General features: G+C 35.7%; 1 protein-coding gene across 2 annotated transcripts in view; it reads left to right on the top strand.

Moving 5' to 3' along the window:
- GRB14 (growth factor receptor bound protein 14) overlaps nt 1–15,716 on the top strand; it is a gene marked incomplete at its 5' end in the record, with an annotated part of 125,431 nt that extends 109,715 nt beyond the window's left edge. For both annotated transcript variants that reach the window (XM_079709783.1, XM_079709784.1), the window contains 7 exons: nt 176–271; nt 6,093–6,173; nt 11,265–11,381; nt 11,473–11,545; nt 11,693–11,780; nt 13,971–14,064; nt 15,372–15,716. In XM_079709783.1, coding sequence (XP_079565909.1) covers nt 176–271; nt 6,093–6,173; nt 11,265–11,381; nt 11,473–11,545; nt 11,693–11,780; nt 13,971–14,064; nt 15,372–15,518 — 696 coding nt within the window. In that variant the 3' untranslated portion in view covers nt 15,519–15,716. The remainder of the gene's footprint in view (nt 1–175; nt 272–6,092; nt 6,174–11,264; nt 11,382–11,472; nt 11,546–11,692; nt 11,781–13,970; nt 14,065–15,371) is intronic.
- Between the last annotated feature and the right edge of the window lie 1,032 nt (nt 15,717–16,748).

Genomic DNA, 16,748 nt, shown 5'->3' with positions numbered 1-16,748 from the left:
TTGCTAGATGAATAAAGCAAGCCTCAGCCTTTTAGGTAAGCTTGAGTTTCTTTTAATTTCTTTTAAAAAGAGACAGCTTTCTCTTATATATAGGAGAATTTTAGTGGCTTTTATTTCAACAGGTGTTACCTTCAAGATATGCATTAACGATAAACAATGTGCTGTGGCCTTCTAGCCTAACAAAGCAGGAGGGCCTCGAGACCTGAAAATGCTCTGTGCAGAAGAAGAGCAGAGTAGGACGTGCTGGGTGACCGCGATTAGATTGCTTAAGGTAATCTCACTGCAGGTGTGAATTTCTATTAAACATTGGGAGTACCATCAAAGTTTGAAAATACCTGTATTTCAAAACTCAGAAGACTCACTATGAATCCATGTGGGTATGTGAGGAAGAAGAAAAATAACCACCACCAAATGCGTGTATTTTATTTTTTATCTGAAAGATACACATTTCCAGAGTAGAGTGCAATAACCTAATACATTTATCTTGTGTGTGTGGAGTATTCCATTTTAAAAAATGTTCTGATTTTGATTTTTTTGTAAGAGTATTACATATATAGCAAGTATAACTGATTGAAATTTCTCCTGTCCATGACTTAGTCTGCATTTTAAAAACATTGCCATCTATCCGATGTGAAGTATATTTTAAAATGTGCCCACCTGGATATGTTTAGTGCGGTTGTTTTATGTTTTATTTAAGTGTTGTGTGAATTGCTTTCTAGTTTAATGCAAACTATTTTATAAATTTTACTATAGCTGTATTATTCAAACATTTACCTTTGTGCTAAGTAAAAATTACCGCTTCCATAAGCAAAATTTATTGGTAAGCATCTTGACAAGGAGTAAGAATGTTCTAAAAGTAGGTAGGGGAGAGAGACACAGAACTGATTTCTTCCAGGATGTATAGAAAACACATTTATTTTCAAAACTTGTATGCTAGCAAATTTAGCACAACTTTAAATTTATAATTATAAAACTTATCGACCATTTCCTTTTAAGAAGGGCAGAATAATCAGAATCAGAATTACTCATTGTCATACCAGGTTTGCAAGAAAGTTTTATTTTCTATTCTTTTACTTTTTTTTTAATTGAGGTGAAATTCACACAACATAAAATTAACCAGATTAACTATTTTTAATGTGAACAATTCAGAGGCATTGAGTACATTCAGAATGTTGTGCAATTTCCACCTCTGTCTAGTTCCAAAACATCTTTTTCACCTCAAAAGGAGACCCCATACCCATTAGGCAGTTACTCCCAGCCCCTGGCAACCACTAAGCCATGTTCTATCTCTATGGATTTACCAATTTGGATATTTCATACAAATGGAATCATACAATATGTGACATTTGGGGTCTGGCTTCTTCACTTAGCATAATGATTTGTGGTTCATCCATGTTGTAGCAGCATGTATCAGTACTTCATTCCTTTTTATGGCTGAATAATATTCCATTGTATGTGTGTTGTTTAACATATATATATGTTAAATAAACAATTTTGTTTATCCACTGATGGGTATTTGGATTGTTTCTACCTTTTTACTATTGTGAATAGTGCTGCTATGAATACGTCTATACACGTATTTGTCTGAGTAACAGCTTTCAGTTTTTTTGATATAGCCTAAAAATGGAATTGCTGGTCATATGGTAATTCTATGTTTAACTTTTTGATGAATTGCCAGAATGTTTTCCACAGAGGCTAAACCATTTTACATTCCCACCAGCAATGTATAAGAATTCCAGTTTCTCCATATCCTCACCAACACTTGTTATTTTCCACTTTTTAAAAAAATACTCATCCTAGTGGGTGTGAAGTGGTAGGAAGAAAGTTTTTTAAAGTAATTTAAAGGAAGCTTTTGGATTAACTGTGAAATTTTCTTCCTTTTGCTGTTAATGGCAGAAAGTCACTATGGTTACCTTTTTATTAGACATTTGTTTGTTTCTCAAATAGTCTACTGTCAAAATGGCTGTCATGATTTTGGTTTCAACAAATCTTAGAAATCTTGATTCTTTGAAACCCTCATGTTAAGTAGTCACTTCTGTTTGCTCTCATTGTCATAAAATGTAAAACAAACAAACAAAATGAAGAAGAGAAGAGTACTTTAGAGGGTCTTGGAAACCAACCAGTCAAAGCAGTAGTAACTAGGTAACTAGGGATATGCATTGGAATCATCTGAGGTGCTTTCTGAAGCTCCATGTGCCCAGCCCCATCCTGAGGGATCCCAAGTTAGTGAGTTGAGTTCCAGGTGTCTGCCTGATTAAGAAACACTGAGTTCATCCAGTGCTGTCCTTTTATAGATAAAGAAACTGGCACTCTTTGGTATACTTTACTCCATCACAGTTATGGTAGAGAAAATATCTTGAGGTCTCAGGTTTTCTCTCCCCTTCCATCAGAACCCTGTAAGTCCAGCTAGGCTGGTGGAAGAGATACTTTCCAACCTTGTTAGCCAAGTCTTTCTCCCTTCTAAGGGGCTCAAATTCAAACACCCAACACAGAAGCAGGTGGTAAACCCACTTCCTTTAATCAGTCTTTCAGTGACTCTGACATGCCATTGATTTTACTAGGATGCTCCATTATTTTTTGTGTAATTAGAAAGATGAGAATTATGCCAATAAAATTGTGATATGATGTTTCATATCACTTATAATTTTTATTTTCATTTGAATATTTAGATTTATTTAGGCCTATAGTCCTGATTTTCATCATTTTTGTTGATGTTATCAATTTTGTATATACACACAGATATATATGTATGTGTGTATATATATATATATATATATATATATATACACATATATATGAAATAAGTTAGTTGAGGTATTCTTAAAACTTCTTCATATTCGCAATCTGGCTTTTCTGAATCATTTTTATCTCAGAGTCATGGATACTCATATTTTCCACAGATTAACCAGCTCTGTGGCTCAAGAGCTTTGGGGAGGCATCATCTCTCAGATGAGTGCTCTGCCATGGTCCGTGGGGTTGTCTTTCTAGCCACGGGCATTCCTTTTGCAAGGTTTTCATGCTAATGACTTCTTAATCCCATATCAGTTTCAGGCAATGGCAAGTCACTTCATCCACAGTGAATAGAAGATGCCATAGATTATAATACAGATTGTTAGTTTGAAAACAAATGTGTGTCTAAGAAATGATGAAGTGTACTAAAAGCTTTCTTTGTTCTTTCTATATCCAGAATGCTCAGTTTCTGGAAGACTGTCTCCTTCTTACCTTTTTTTTTCTCTCGTTTGACTCTTCTCAAAGGCTCTTTCAAGTCACAGATGCCCAGTTTAAAGATGCTCTGTTGTATTAGTTTTCTATAGCTGCTGTAACACATTACCACCAACCTAGTGGCTTAAAACACAAATTTATTATCCTACACCTCTGTCATTCAGAAGTCTGAAATGGGTCTTATTGGCCTAAAAGCAAGGTGTCAACAGGGCTCCATTCTCTTTTGCAGTCTCTAGGGGGAAATCCATTTTCTTGCCCTTTCCAGCCTTTAGAGGCTGCTCATGGCAGTTTCCTCCACCCTTAAAGCCAGCAATATCCAGCTGAGTCCTTTCCATGCTGCCATTTTTCTGGTTCTCTCTTCTGGTTCTGGATAAGGACCCTTGTGATTACATTGGATCTACCAGGATAATCCAAGATAATCACGTCATTTCAAAGTCAGCTGATTAGGGACTTCCCTGGTGGTCCAGTGGTTAAGAATGCACTTCCACTGCAGGGGGCACAGGTTTGATCCATGGTGGGGGAACTAAGTCCCTCATGCCACGCGGCGTGGCCAGAAAATAAATAAATGAAAATAAATGTAAAAAAAAAAAAGTCAGCTGATTAGCACCCTTAATTGTATCTGCAACATTATTTCCCCTTTGCCAGGTAGCCTAATATATTCACGGGTTCTAGGGATTAGGGTGTGGACATATATGGGGACCATTATTCTGCTACCACATCTGTGTTCCCTGTTTATTTCAGTTATGGCAAAGTGTTTCCGGATGAGGCTGGAAATAGAGGCCAGCATCAGTGAGGTCCTTTATCGTGGAGCCAATGAGAAACCACCACGGTTTCAAATAGGAAAGTGATATGATCTGTTTTACACTTTAAAATAATCAGTTACAGGAAACCTGGGCCTGCCAGCACAGACACATTTGAGGCTCTCTAATAGGGGACTGGCAGCTTGTTGTCAGTGGGGCACTGGTTTGATCCCCCTGGCTGGTGCAGCTGGGCTCTCCTGGTGTTAGAGTTAGCTTTTGCTCATCTCCTTTGGTTGTCTATCGTGTTATTTCCAGAGTTTATCATTGTACCTAGTAGCGAGGATCAGGGAAAGACTAGTCTATGTTATGTTGGCTGGACCAGAGGTGTCCTTCTTCTTTTCATTATGTGTTATTTATAGATATAGCCTCCCCCAAGAATTTGGCCACTTGTTTTATTTTCCTTTCTTTTTCATATACACATGTAAACTCTTCATGTAGCATCAGATAGAGATATTCCCATTCTCTTTGGAGAAATTCCAGTTACATATAGAATCAGAAAAATCAGAAGACTTAGAAAAGGGGAGATTTGCTCATGTACAGTGTCCTAGTTACATGTTGTCTTTTCCCCTTCCCTTCAGTTAGAACTCTGCTAGTTTCTCTCTACCACATTTTGGTCCCTTATCTGCCCCTCCATAGGACAGGGAAATGTTAAGGTGACCCATGCCCTACCCCTTAGCCAGAGTTAACTTTCAACAGCACAGAAGCAACTTCCTAACACCACAGGTACCAGGGACAATACATCTTTGAAGGAAACAGTCTTATTAGTAGGTAGCAGGCTTTTCACTGCAGGTAAAGAAAAGGTGTCCAAGCAGCATGTCCTTGTGAAAGTGTGGTTGCAAGCTATTGTATATTCTCCAAATGAACTTGACCAGGAATTAAGCCCCTCTGTCTTCTTTTTAAAGTTACTGTAGGCTTAGAGTTGATTTAAAATAAATTTCATTAGGTCCTATTAATGTCAATCAAACCTTAAATTAAAAAATAATTTTTATAAGTTGGGAAATAATTGGATAAAGAAGTCAACACAGAGGATTTTAAATGACTGTATTCATGTTAAAAGCAAAATCTTGAAAACAGTGACTCCCCTCACCTCCCTCTGATTTTCTGCCTAATTACCAAATATATCCACTTTGCTGCAATTGCTTTTAAGAAAATAGTTTTTAGTAGAGAAACAGCTCTGTTAGAATGTTTAAATGGAATTCATCCTAAGGGTAAGATTGGTTTCCATGGTGTCTCTTAAATCTCTTCTATATCAGACCTACTTTTAAGTTCATAATGGCTCCATGAAATGGAGAGAATTATAGAGGGCCATGGCAGTTGGCGTTCTTAATGTTTCTCAAACTAACAATCCAATTATACTCTAGACCCACTTTCCAGTTGTAGCCTAGCAGTCCAGTTCTTATGATGCTACCTCTTGAAAGTAAAGCCTCTGTAGTTCTTATCTACTGCTCTTTACACTGTATGCCATGACTCTTTGTCTGAAATTAGCCTGATTCCTCACCATTTTGATTTCCCTGAATTTAAAGCCAAAAATTAAACAATGCCCTAAGAGTACTGTTACCAGAGGGTGATACAGTGCCAAGAATCTTCAAAATAGGATCAAGTTTATGGATTACAAAAGACAATGTAATTCATCAATCAGTCATTGAAGAATTATGGTAAATTTTACCCAGTTTTGCTTAGGATGTGTGTCAGATCCTCAGAGTCTTTGTACTATAAAGTCGGGCACCCTTCCCAAGTGAGCTTTCTTATTGCTAAACTCCAAATGGTTTTGGTGCTATTGACACTAAGAATAATGAGTAGGAGTGTCAGTTCCAGATCTTTATATTGTGAGCTAGAGCTTGTGTGGGTCCAAATAAAAAACACTGTCTTTTAAACTGTAGTATTTAGGACACTAAAAGTTTACCATTCAAAAGTATGGCTGCTTTACTTATTTGTTTTAAGGAAAGCTTATAATTTTCAGTTTTTATATTAATGATGTATAATTAATGAAAGTGTTGATTTTCAAAAGTTGTAGTAAAACTCTGTGTAGTAAAAGTGGTGGGAATGTGTTTTTATTTATTTATTCTGCAGTATGGCATGCAGCTGTACCAGAATTACATGCATCCATATCAAGGTAGAAGTGGCTGCAGTTCTCAGAGTATATCACCCATGGTAAGCACCAAGTTTTTGAACCTACATTTTATATTTACATTAATTTGCAATCACATTACCTTATAAATGTACATTTCCATTCTTTCCTTTTGGTCAAGTAAAGTAACTTTTTGGCACCATCCTACTATCATGTTATATTGAACTATTTTTTTTGGATTTTATATGATTGCAGCCTATGTGATAAAATCACAATAATCGGGCACACATGAAGTATACAATGAAAATAATGTTTTATGTTAAAGAAAAACTTTAAATATTTGAAAGGATTATGAGAGTGATTCTTTGTCATTACATTTGAGGATTAGATTTTAATAAGATAATTTATAGAACATGGTCCTTGAGATTGTAGATCTTTCTTAATTATTGATTTGATTGTGGGTTTATTTATTTATTTAAATATTAATTCTGGGATTATCACAGCCTGTGAGCTCTTTTGCATTCTGACTTTCTAACAATTAAATTTTTAAAGTTCCAGGCCCTTGAAAAGCATACTGCTCTCCAGGAAACCCAAAAGATGCAAGCCAAAATACAGGTCGTGCATTGCATTAAGACTAGCACCGCTTCACAGATTTATACTAAATGCCACTTGGCTATTTACAGGCAGATACATTTTTTCCCTTCTTTGGGACCTAATTTTAATTTCCTGTGCATTAACACAAGAAATTTATTTCTGAACTCCAAGTTTATGTTCTGCTATTTTTGCTTGTGCTCCTTAATATTGAGTATATTAGGAATTCACAAGTATGAGCCCATGTTACAATCAGCTAACGTGCTACATTTCCACTTAGGTTAAAACATGCGTTTCATGGCTGTGACCAAAGAAGCGGCATTTCCCCACATGTAACGTAGCATATAAATGCTCAGCTCTAGGAATGAAGCATGAAATAATGTTGATTATGAAGTCTGATAGACTAATATGGAAAAAGAACTCCAATGCTGTAGTTATGTTGCTTTACGTTATGGAAGAGTAACTTTTCATCTTTGTATCATATTAGTTTTTAGCCCTAAAATAAGAAACTAAGGAATGTAATGAATTTTTATAAAAGCAATAGCTTTAAGGTGAGAATTTTTACAATTTGTCAGCCTACCGTAATCTTTTAATTCATATATGTATATATGAATAATGAATTTTATTATCTTAATCCTTTCCTAAATCCTTCTAAATTTCTTTTAAAGTTATTAGGATGAGCATGTTAATAGCAGCCATGATTTGGAGGCAGTTATTATTTAGTGTCCTCTTAATCATAGAAAAAAGTGTTATAAGTAAGTACTTTCTAGTCTCATCACTGTCATTAGTGTACAGATATGGTATTCTTGCTTCTTTCCATTGAAAGTGATCAATACGTCTATGGCATTTTGGTTAATGTAGCTTTACTTGTTCAGCACCTTGTATAAGAGAAGACATTCCTTGAATGAATTGGCTGTAAATAGGGATAGAAGGACAAGAGGTTTAAGTCTCTGTGTGATGAGGACAAGGACCTGTCCTGTATGACAGTTGACATGATCAGAGAGAATAGCATCAAGAATTATATCTCTACTCTTCTCAATTTTCATGAAGGGAACTAAGAAGGTTGGGGAGGTATTTGTGTTTATCTTGGTGTCTATACAGAATCCCAGGATAATTTCTACATTATCATGAAAGAATCAGTGACCTATATCCTGGATGCCAGTGTCTCTCACCTGCCTCTGCTGTTTTCATTGAGGCCCCATGTTCAAGGAACAACAGGGAAAAGTTCACATACTTTATAGTTTTAAAGGAACAATATTGTCTTCTTCTCCAGGGATTCATTTTGAGAAGGGAAATGAGAAAAAAGTTATCATACCATAATGAACATCATAACTATATATAGCACATAATAGCCATCCCATCAGCCTTTGAAATGAGAATCATCAGCAGATATTTCAAGAAGCCAAATGTATTTGGTCCTTTTTAGGATAATAAAAAGGATTCATTTAAAGGAGCATCTGTTAATATGGTCCTGGCCAGAACAAGGGGATGGGAAAAACAAGTCAACGGAAGTTCTTATTATTTTTCACATTTGACTCTGAGCTAGACATCCCAAACTGCACTTTCTTCCCTGTACCTCCCATTCTGTGGTACATAAAAGAACCTTAGGTAGGGCCTGTTACTATCTTTACCATAAGCGTGACCTTGATTGAGTCACTGCCGTCCTACAGTATAAAATAAGGGGAACAGTTGCATGATCTCTAGAATCGATTACACCTCTGATGTCCTGTGGCTCTGTATGACTCTGATGAGAGAACAATGTCTGAGGAAATTCTGTGCCTTCTTACTAAGGCCTGTGCTACACGTTTATGTAGCTCTTTCAAATGGGGTGACAGGGAGTGAGTGACTACGAGTTGCTGCTTAGCTAAGCTGCCTGAAAAACATTTCATGTTCCAACCTCACTAAAAGTGTTTGGATCTGATCTCGAGGTGTGGTCTGGATAATCCAGGATATACCCAAGCCTCTTCTTTCTTAAAAAGAGAGGCATACCATCAAAATCATGGACCCTTTTTTAGGGCTTGCCCTATTTATCCCACCAGAAGGAAGAGGTAGAAAAAGGGACAAATATTTGAGAATTACACTGATTCTGAATGTTATCAACATTGCTTTTCTATGTGAAAGAAATTGAGCTGAAAATGACCTTTTGGTTCAAGTCAGATTTTGCTTCACTTCCATTTCTTTGTCCACCAAAGGTAAACTATTAATTTTTCATCCACCACCTGCCATTCAGTAGAAAACATTTTCTATATTCCTGTGTTTTCCCCTAGTGTAGTTAATGTAGCAAATGAAAATACTTATTTGTATCGTAGACTCCCTACTTAGGTCAAGTAATTATGTAACATGGGATCTTATTTTACATTTCAGCTGGTCATATTATAGGAGAAAAATGAAAAAAAGAATAAGAACTGGTTATGTTTATTTTTGTTTCCTAACGGTATTTTTATGTTATCAGAACCTTGTGATTACAGAGCCCATCTTGGCATGTGAAGGCAGAGATATTATAAGGATAAAGCTATCATTATGATTGAGATTAGTTACTCTCTGGCTTGGGCAGGTGGAAGCTTTTCATTAATGTCAGCAAAGCAAAAGTATATCCATCTGGTCCACAGCCCAGCACAGAAGATCACGGGGTGAGAAGGGCAAAGTAAGGTGTGACAGCAAATAGAGATTACAGAGACAGCATCTGTTTGGAAAGAGCAGCTGTCAGTTATGAAGGCCCCTATAACAAATGAAAGATTGCACACCGGATCTCCAGAAATAAAGATGAACCGTAATAAGATTGTGGACCACTACAGCAAGGTTTCAAGAGGAAATAATAAATGCTAATAAAATGGGATGTGTAATGCAGTGATAAATGATCCCCCCTCCCATTTTTGTATGGACCAGGTTTTGTTTCAAGCAGACTTTTTTTTTTTTTTCCGGTACGCGGGCCTCTCACTGTTGTGGCCTCTCCCGCTGCGGAGCACAGGCTCCGGACGCGCAGGCTCAGCGGCCATGGCTCACGGGCCCAGCCGCTCCGCGGCATGTGGGATCTTCCCGGACCGGGGCACGAACCCATGTCCCCTGCATCGGCAGGTGGACTCTCAACCACTGCGCCACCAGGGAAGCCCCTCAAGCAGACATTTGACTAGAGTCTGTTAGACCAAGCAGGGTATGGCTGAATCCATGTGGAGAGAGAGAAAATGGTCTTAAGCCAGGAGACTCCAGGTGTATGTCGGCTGATCCTTTACAATGAGAACTCCGGTTTTTGTGTTGCTCTTCTATTAATGATGAGTGGGGAAAAACTATTAAACATTGTTCATGCTGGTTTTGGATGTTTTGTCTTTTAAGAGTTTTAATTCTTATAAATTGAGTGACACTTTAAAAAAAAAACATCTTTATTGGATTATAATTGCTTTACAATGGTGTGTTAGTTTCTGCTTTATAACAGAGTGAATCAGCTATACATTTACATGTATCCCCATATCCCCTCCCTCTTGCATCTCCCTCCTACCCTATCCCACCCCTCTAGGTGGTCACAAAGCACCAAGCTGATCTCCCTGTGCTATGCGGCTGCTTCCCACTAGCTATCTATTTTACATTTGGTAGTGTATATATGTCCATGCCACTCTCTCACTTCGTCCCAGCCTACCCTTCCCCCTCCCCATGCTGAGTGACACTCTTAACTGAAGATTCTGACAACTGTTTTTTTTTTTTTTTTAGGATGCATGACTTGGGTTGGCACACTTTTTAAAAGATGGTTACAAAGTAGAGCCCTAAACAAAGAAAAAAATAAAAATAAGGTCCAGGTTTTGGATGTTTTATTTTCACCTTCAGAAACTATGAATACAAAAAGTAATTTGCAAAAAAGATGACTTTATTACTTGTTTAAAATTATGTTTGTTTAAAGATGTCTTCCTTTTATATCAGTTCTTCTTTTGTCATTCAGACTTATTTTTGCAGCTCTCATTTTGCCATGTTCATGCTCACAAGATGAAAAAACATTCACGTATTAAATCATAGAAATTTTAATATTATGGGGTTATCTGAATTATTTCACTAAATTTCATTTTCTAAGAGAAAAGTTGATGTGATAAACTTTTAAAATACATATTGTTGGTTTATTATAAAATATGGGTACTATTTGTTTCTAAAGAAGTGATGTAAGTCAAGTCTGTTACAGCTTTAGTGTACCTTGAATCTTAATAAGTAGATAGATTTGACATTTCAGTGATCATTGATGAATCTCAAAGCATAATAGAGAGGTGAGTTTGGAAGTGATGGATCTTCTTAGCCACAGGAAAGGTTATTCTTTTCTAAATATGAAGAGGTAGGGTTGCTTTAGAAGAAAGACATGCTTACCTTGAAAGCTTTTAATCTCTTTATTCAACACTTAATTCAATGACCTTAACAAATAACTGTATAACTTATTTAACCAAAATATTTTATAGCACCATTTTCTGTTGAATATGTATTGTTAACTTTTTAATTTCCTGCTAGCCACCTTTGGAACCACATCCTAAAATGGAAACGTACTGCCAGCAAAGCACTGAAAGGTAACTTCAAAGATGTTTTCAAGGTAAAAAATGTGCTTTTTTTTCCAGAGAAGTATATCAGAGAATTCCCTGGTAGCAATGGACTTCTCAGGCCAGAAAAGCAGAGTTATAGAAAATCCCACTGAAGCCCTTTCAGTTGCAGTTGAAGAAGGACTAGCTTGGAGGGTACAAATTAGCTTCATGTTCTTCAAAATATTTATGATTTGAATTTGTTTCTCCCCGAAAGTTAAAATTTGTTTCCCACTTCCTTGCACAGAAAAAAGGATGTTTACGCCTGGGCACTCATGGTAGCCCCACTGCGTCTTCACAGAGCTGTGCCACAAACATGGGTATGTCTCTGCATATTCAGTGTGACTAACTGGGTGGTGAGATGTGCATTTAGATGTAGTCATTGAGGGGTTAGGGTAGAAAGTACACATAATTAAATTGTGATCATTTCAAACAAATCTTTGTATTCCTCCACTTTATTTCTTCAGCTATCCACCGGTCCCAACCATGGTTTCACCACAAAATTTCTAGAGAGGAAGCTCAGCGATTGATCATTCAGCAAGGTCTAGTGGATGGGTAAGTGTGATTTTGAGTAGCACTGATTTTGATTTCTCCTATAATCAGTAATGACTTATTCAACACGCACAGAGAGTTTTGACTTCAGCTTATTAAAACAGAAGTGACTTTATTCTATAAGGATGGTTGTCATTGAATCCTAGCAATACCAATACAGTACCTGTTACACAGTGTGTGCTTAGTATTTGTGCATAAGGAGAAGATAGCTGAACAGGATGCTCTGCTCTTAACCAGTGATCACTAATATTACCCATTCTGTGCATCTCAGATATTAATTGATGGGGGGAAAACTGAACTTGTTTTGGCGTGTCAACATTTTGAATTGAACAAATAATATGTTTGCAAAGTATGATTTGTGTCATGGCACTATCTTACGTGTTATACATTTTTTTAGGTTTGATGCAGGGTGTGTTAAAGTAAAAAGCTGTTTCTTATATATTTAGACTGTCTTATTTTTTTCTTTCTGTTTACATCCCTATTTTCTTTTCTCTAAATTTTAACAGTTTAAAGGAATATAAACCTATGAAAACATTACTTTTTGACTCTTCTCATGTTATCTTTTAGTGGGATACCACAGAAGAGACAGGAGAAACAGAAAATTTATTATGCAAGATTTATGATCTAAAGAATTTTCTTTTTCTCAGATTACTCAGTATTTCAGATATCAATACTTCCTATAATACTAGCTGAATTCTCTTCCCAAATGCAATACAAGTTAAGGAGCTTGTATTGAGGTTTGGATGAGAAATAAAACCAGCATCAATTTAAGCAAGTGGTAATGGGATCTTATATCTTCATGGGTTGGCTTAAGATGATGGCAAAATTTCAAGGTGATTTAATACTGACATTTGGATAAAAATGCACCTTCACATGGAAGATTATTAATAGCAAGTCGGCATTTCAGTAGACTCTAAATAAGAAAAGATTTCAATATACTTCTCTGCATGGAACACAGTCTTTTCAGATATAAATCTGAGCAATCAGCAGAATTACCATCTAAGACCAAGAAAAGAAATAAATCACAAAGAATTGTCAAAATGTTTTGGAGGATTATAATTTCCCTTATTTCTGAGCCCATTTTTTGTAAATTGAATGAAATAATTGCATAAAGAATGACAGTATCTTTATTTTTTTTTAATTTTTAATTTAAAAATGGGTTATTTGGGGTATTCTTTTGGAAAGATGTGATGATGCCAGGCAATCCACTAGGTGGTAGTGGTGATCTACTCAGGAATGGGGAGAGAATTAAGCTTGATTGACCAGTGAAACTCCCTTTTGTCCCATCTCCTAGAGATGTAATGTCGGAATCTCACACAGCACAGATGAAATGGATAATCTCATCAGACATCTGTGATGGCTCAGATTTGGCTGTCTCTTCGCCCAGGCACAGTGAGATTAGTATTGGAGTCACCAGTGGGGACTGTTTGCACACTCTGTTTGCCAACAATTAATATAAAGCTGGTTATGCACTGAATTGCCAGTTAATAAGAATCCACGCCTGGCAGCATTCTTCTCAGGCCATTAGGCCATGTCTTGTTTTTCTAGCCTGTTATAGAGGTTTTTCTGCTGCATTCTTCAAGGTTAAAGTACATGTGGTTTGGGTGTTTCTTTTACTTAAAATATTTTGCTCAAACATTTAATAAATGATTTCAGGATTGATTTTTTAGAATATATTAATTTCTCACTTTCTGTTGTGTATGTAATAGTAGGAACCAGAATCAAAAGAAAGGATCCAGTGTAGAAGAGGGGGTTAAAAATTATTTCACTCTAAATAATTTTCTTTTTTTAGGGCCTAACATGACCCAGAAGTTAAAATAACAATATGCTAATGCCTTATTCTCTGTACCAAAGAGTTACATGTGAATACCCAGCTTTCCCAGTGGAAAAAGGACGTAGCACTAATTATTGATGCCAACATAGCATTATATTGGTTATTGTGAGCAAGCAATCTGATAAATGGCTGTGTATTTATCCTATTAAAATTAAATTAGCTCTGATGATAGTTTTATAGTATAAGGTTTATGTTATACCATATTGTTTACCATGTTGGATAATCCCATCATTGAATACATAGTAAAGAAAAATTCTGGCTACATTTATGAATATACTTCCTGGATTTGGTACAGGCTATATTTCTATGAAATCCATGAGTAAATGTAGAAAAATATTGAAATCCTTCTCTGTCTTTAGAGTTTTCTTGGTACGGGATAGTCAGAGCAACCCCAAAACTTTCGTACTGTCAATGAGTCATGGACAAAAAATAAAGCACTTTCAAATTATACCAGTAAGTAATTTATGATTTCATATTCATATATTAGAGATGATCTTAATGCATAAGCTTTTGGAAACTTTAGGTTTTTATGGTTCTTTTATTAAATACAATTTGGGAACTTGTGCTTTGACTACAGTTAAGTTTGGCAGAAATGGTTTTATGAGCCTGAATTAATACAAGAAATACAGGAATTGCAAAAATTAAATTTCTCTTTTCCCATGAAATACGATTTGGTAATATTGTATAGACCCCATGCCACCTATTGTTAAAAGGCCACTGAAAATTCCTTCTCCTGAATTCCTCTAGTGGTTCTTTAAAAATCGTTATTTTCAAGCCCCTTCTCCTCTCTTGTCCCCAAAATGTTTTTCTGGTGTTTTTTGCAGTTTTGTTTTTAATCATTATGGATAGGTACACAGGTGCTGTGGAACTGGAGATCATTATTTAAACTATTCTGAGCACATTTAAAATTTTTCTGTAATTCTGCTTTCATGTGGCACAACTTGCTTTGGGATTTTTTTTGTTGCTTCTGCTGCTTTGTGTGTGTGTATGTGTGTGTATGTATGTGTGCACATGTATGTATGCATGTGGTCTGTGTATTGGAACCAGATAGTGTGGAACAGACATTCAGTCTACTTTCAAGAAAGTATTACATCAGATTGCTAAGTTGCTAGTGTTTTCTTTTTTTTGAATGACCTCTTTTTGGAACTATCCAAAGTCTATGTGAAGTATCTTCCCTACTTCATTGATTATGTGAGCAATGTCCCTGGCACGTATGAATTGCTTAATGCCTGAAGATCTCACTGCAGAAAACAAAAAACAGAAAAACCCCAAAACGCTGTCATTCCACTAACACACTATTTGATTGCTCCAGAATCAGTTTACTGATACAAATTATGGTGAATATTCATTTTTAATGTATCACGTAAGGCTTTAGGTAGACAACAACTAGAAATGGAAATTAATTTCTGTAGGTGGGAGTATTAAAATCTTTTGTTTACTTTTACACTGAATAGTGCCAATTTCTCACTGTGCACTGTATTGATTCAGAATAATCCTACTATTCTAACTACTGAACGTTAAGAGAATTTAGAGACAGAGAAAGTAGAGCCACACTGCTTACCTTAGGATCAGATGGTATTTCTTTTAAATGTTAGTGAAGTTACAAAGGAGAAGTGGACATGCCATAACATTCTTTTCACTGTCCTTTAGTATTATAAACACATCAGTTTTGGCATTTAAAGATGCAGTATGCAATAGAATATGATTGTCTTTCTGGGTATTTTGCCCTTCTTACTAGTTTGTTGTTTTTCCTGTTGCAGGTGGAAGATGATGGTGAAACGTTCCACACCCTGGATGATGGGCACACAAGATTTACGGATCTAATCCAGCTGGTGGAGTTCTATCAACTCAATAAGGGCGTTCTTCCTTGCAAGCTGAAACATTATTGTGCTAGGATTGCACTTTAGCCAAACAGGAAGTGACTTGTTAAACTGCTGAAGAAAAAGGACTCAAGAAAAAGAAAGACCATAAATAAGGGTGAAAGCATTGCCATGGTGAAAAGAATCTATTTCTCTTACAAGTTACAAAAAATAGTTTGTGCATTACAAATAAGTAAAGATTTGGATTGACATTACCTTCATCATTTAAATATTAATTAGTTAAAATTAAACCTCCGAAAAAAAATAATCTGGTGTGTTCTTGTGTGATTTTCCATTACTATAATATTTTCTTCAAATATGCACATTTTAAACATCTTTCTGTCCTTATTTACTATAGCAACATTAGAATTCTCAACCACAAAATATGAAAAAAAGTTGGGGCTCAGAATGAATTATTTGTGGACTGAATTTCAATTAACTACTGTTTTTGTAACTTAAGACGTGTGATAAAAACCCGAGTTAACAATTAAAAGAAGCTACTCACAACCTGTTAATAAAACTAAAAACTATTTTGAATTGTATATTTTCTGAGTTTATTATAACCTTAAAATCAAATCATATTTTGAAATAGCAGCTTAAAATTATTTTGAAGTATTGATATACTGATTTTTTTTCAGGATGACTTTTATTACATATTAAATTATTAATTATACTATAATATTTACACTGATATTGTACCTATTAGTGACACGTTATTCACTGCATTTTTTTCATTCACTTAAGGATTGACTGGAACTATCTACTTGTTTTTAAGGAAATGATTAAAATATAGAGGGGATTTATATAATTACACATGCTTTCTCATGGCATGTAACCTGTCACAGTGTAACATTTTTCACATTAATATTTCACATTTGCCCCACGCTGTAACTTTCAGAAGTTTCTTTAGATCCTTATACAACTAGATGATTAACCTGATCTAAATGTTAAAATCAAAGATGCAAAATCTATTAAGATCCGAATAGGTAAATCCATGCTATTCTCTTTGCCTACTCCCTTTTCATCATCTTACCTTGGCAATGTCGGTATGGAAAAGGTTTTGGAAATGTGAGGCACCCACTTCCCTTATCACCTCACTCAGACCACGTAGAAAGTTTTCGTTGGGATTTATAACTCTTTTTCCTACTTTTTGTGAGAAGGGTATTCATTGTTCTAAAAAAGGATGAGAAATAAAACATTAAATAAACGTTAAAATCATACAAAATATTGTTCATCTCCTCTGATCCTCCCAACAACATTTTGGGAAAGTTAAGAAGA

This window comes from Hyperoodon ampullatus (genome assembly GCF_949752795.1).
Source record: "Hyperoodon ampullatus genome assembly, chromosome: 8".
Lineage (NCBI taxonomy): Eukaryota > Metazoa > Chordata > Mammalia > Artiodactyla > Ziphiidae > Hyperoodon > Hyperoodon ampullatus.
Note: the sequence above shows the minus strand (reverse complement) of the source record. Positions and strands in the feature narration are given on the sequence as shown.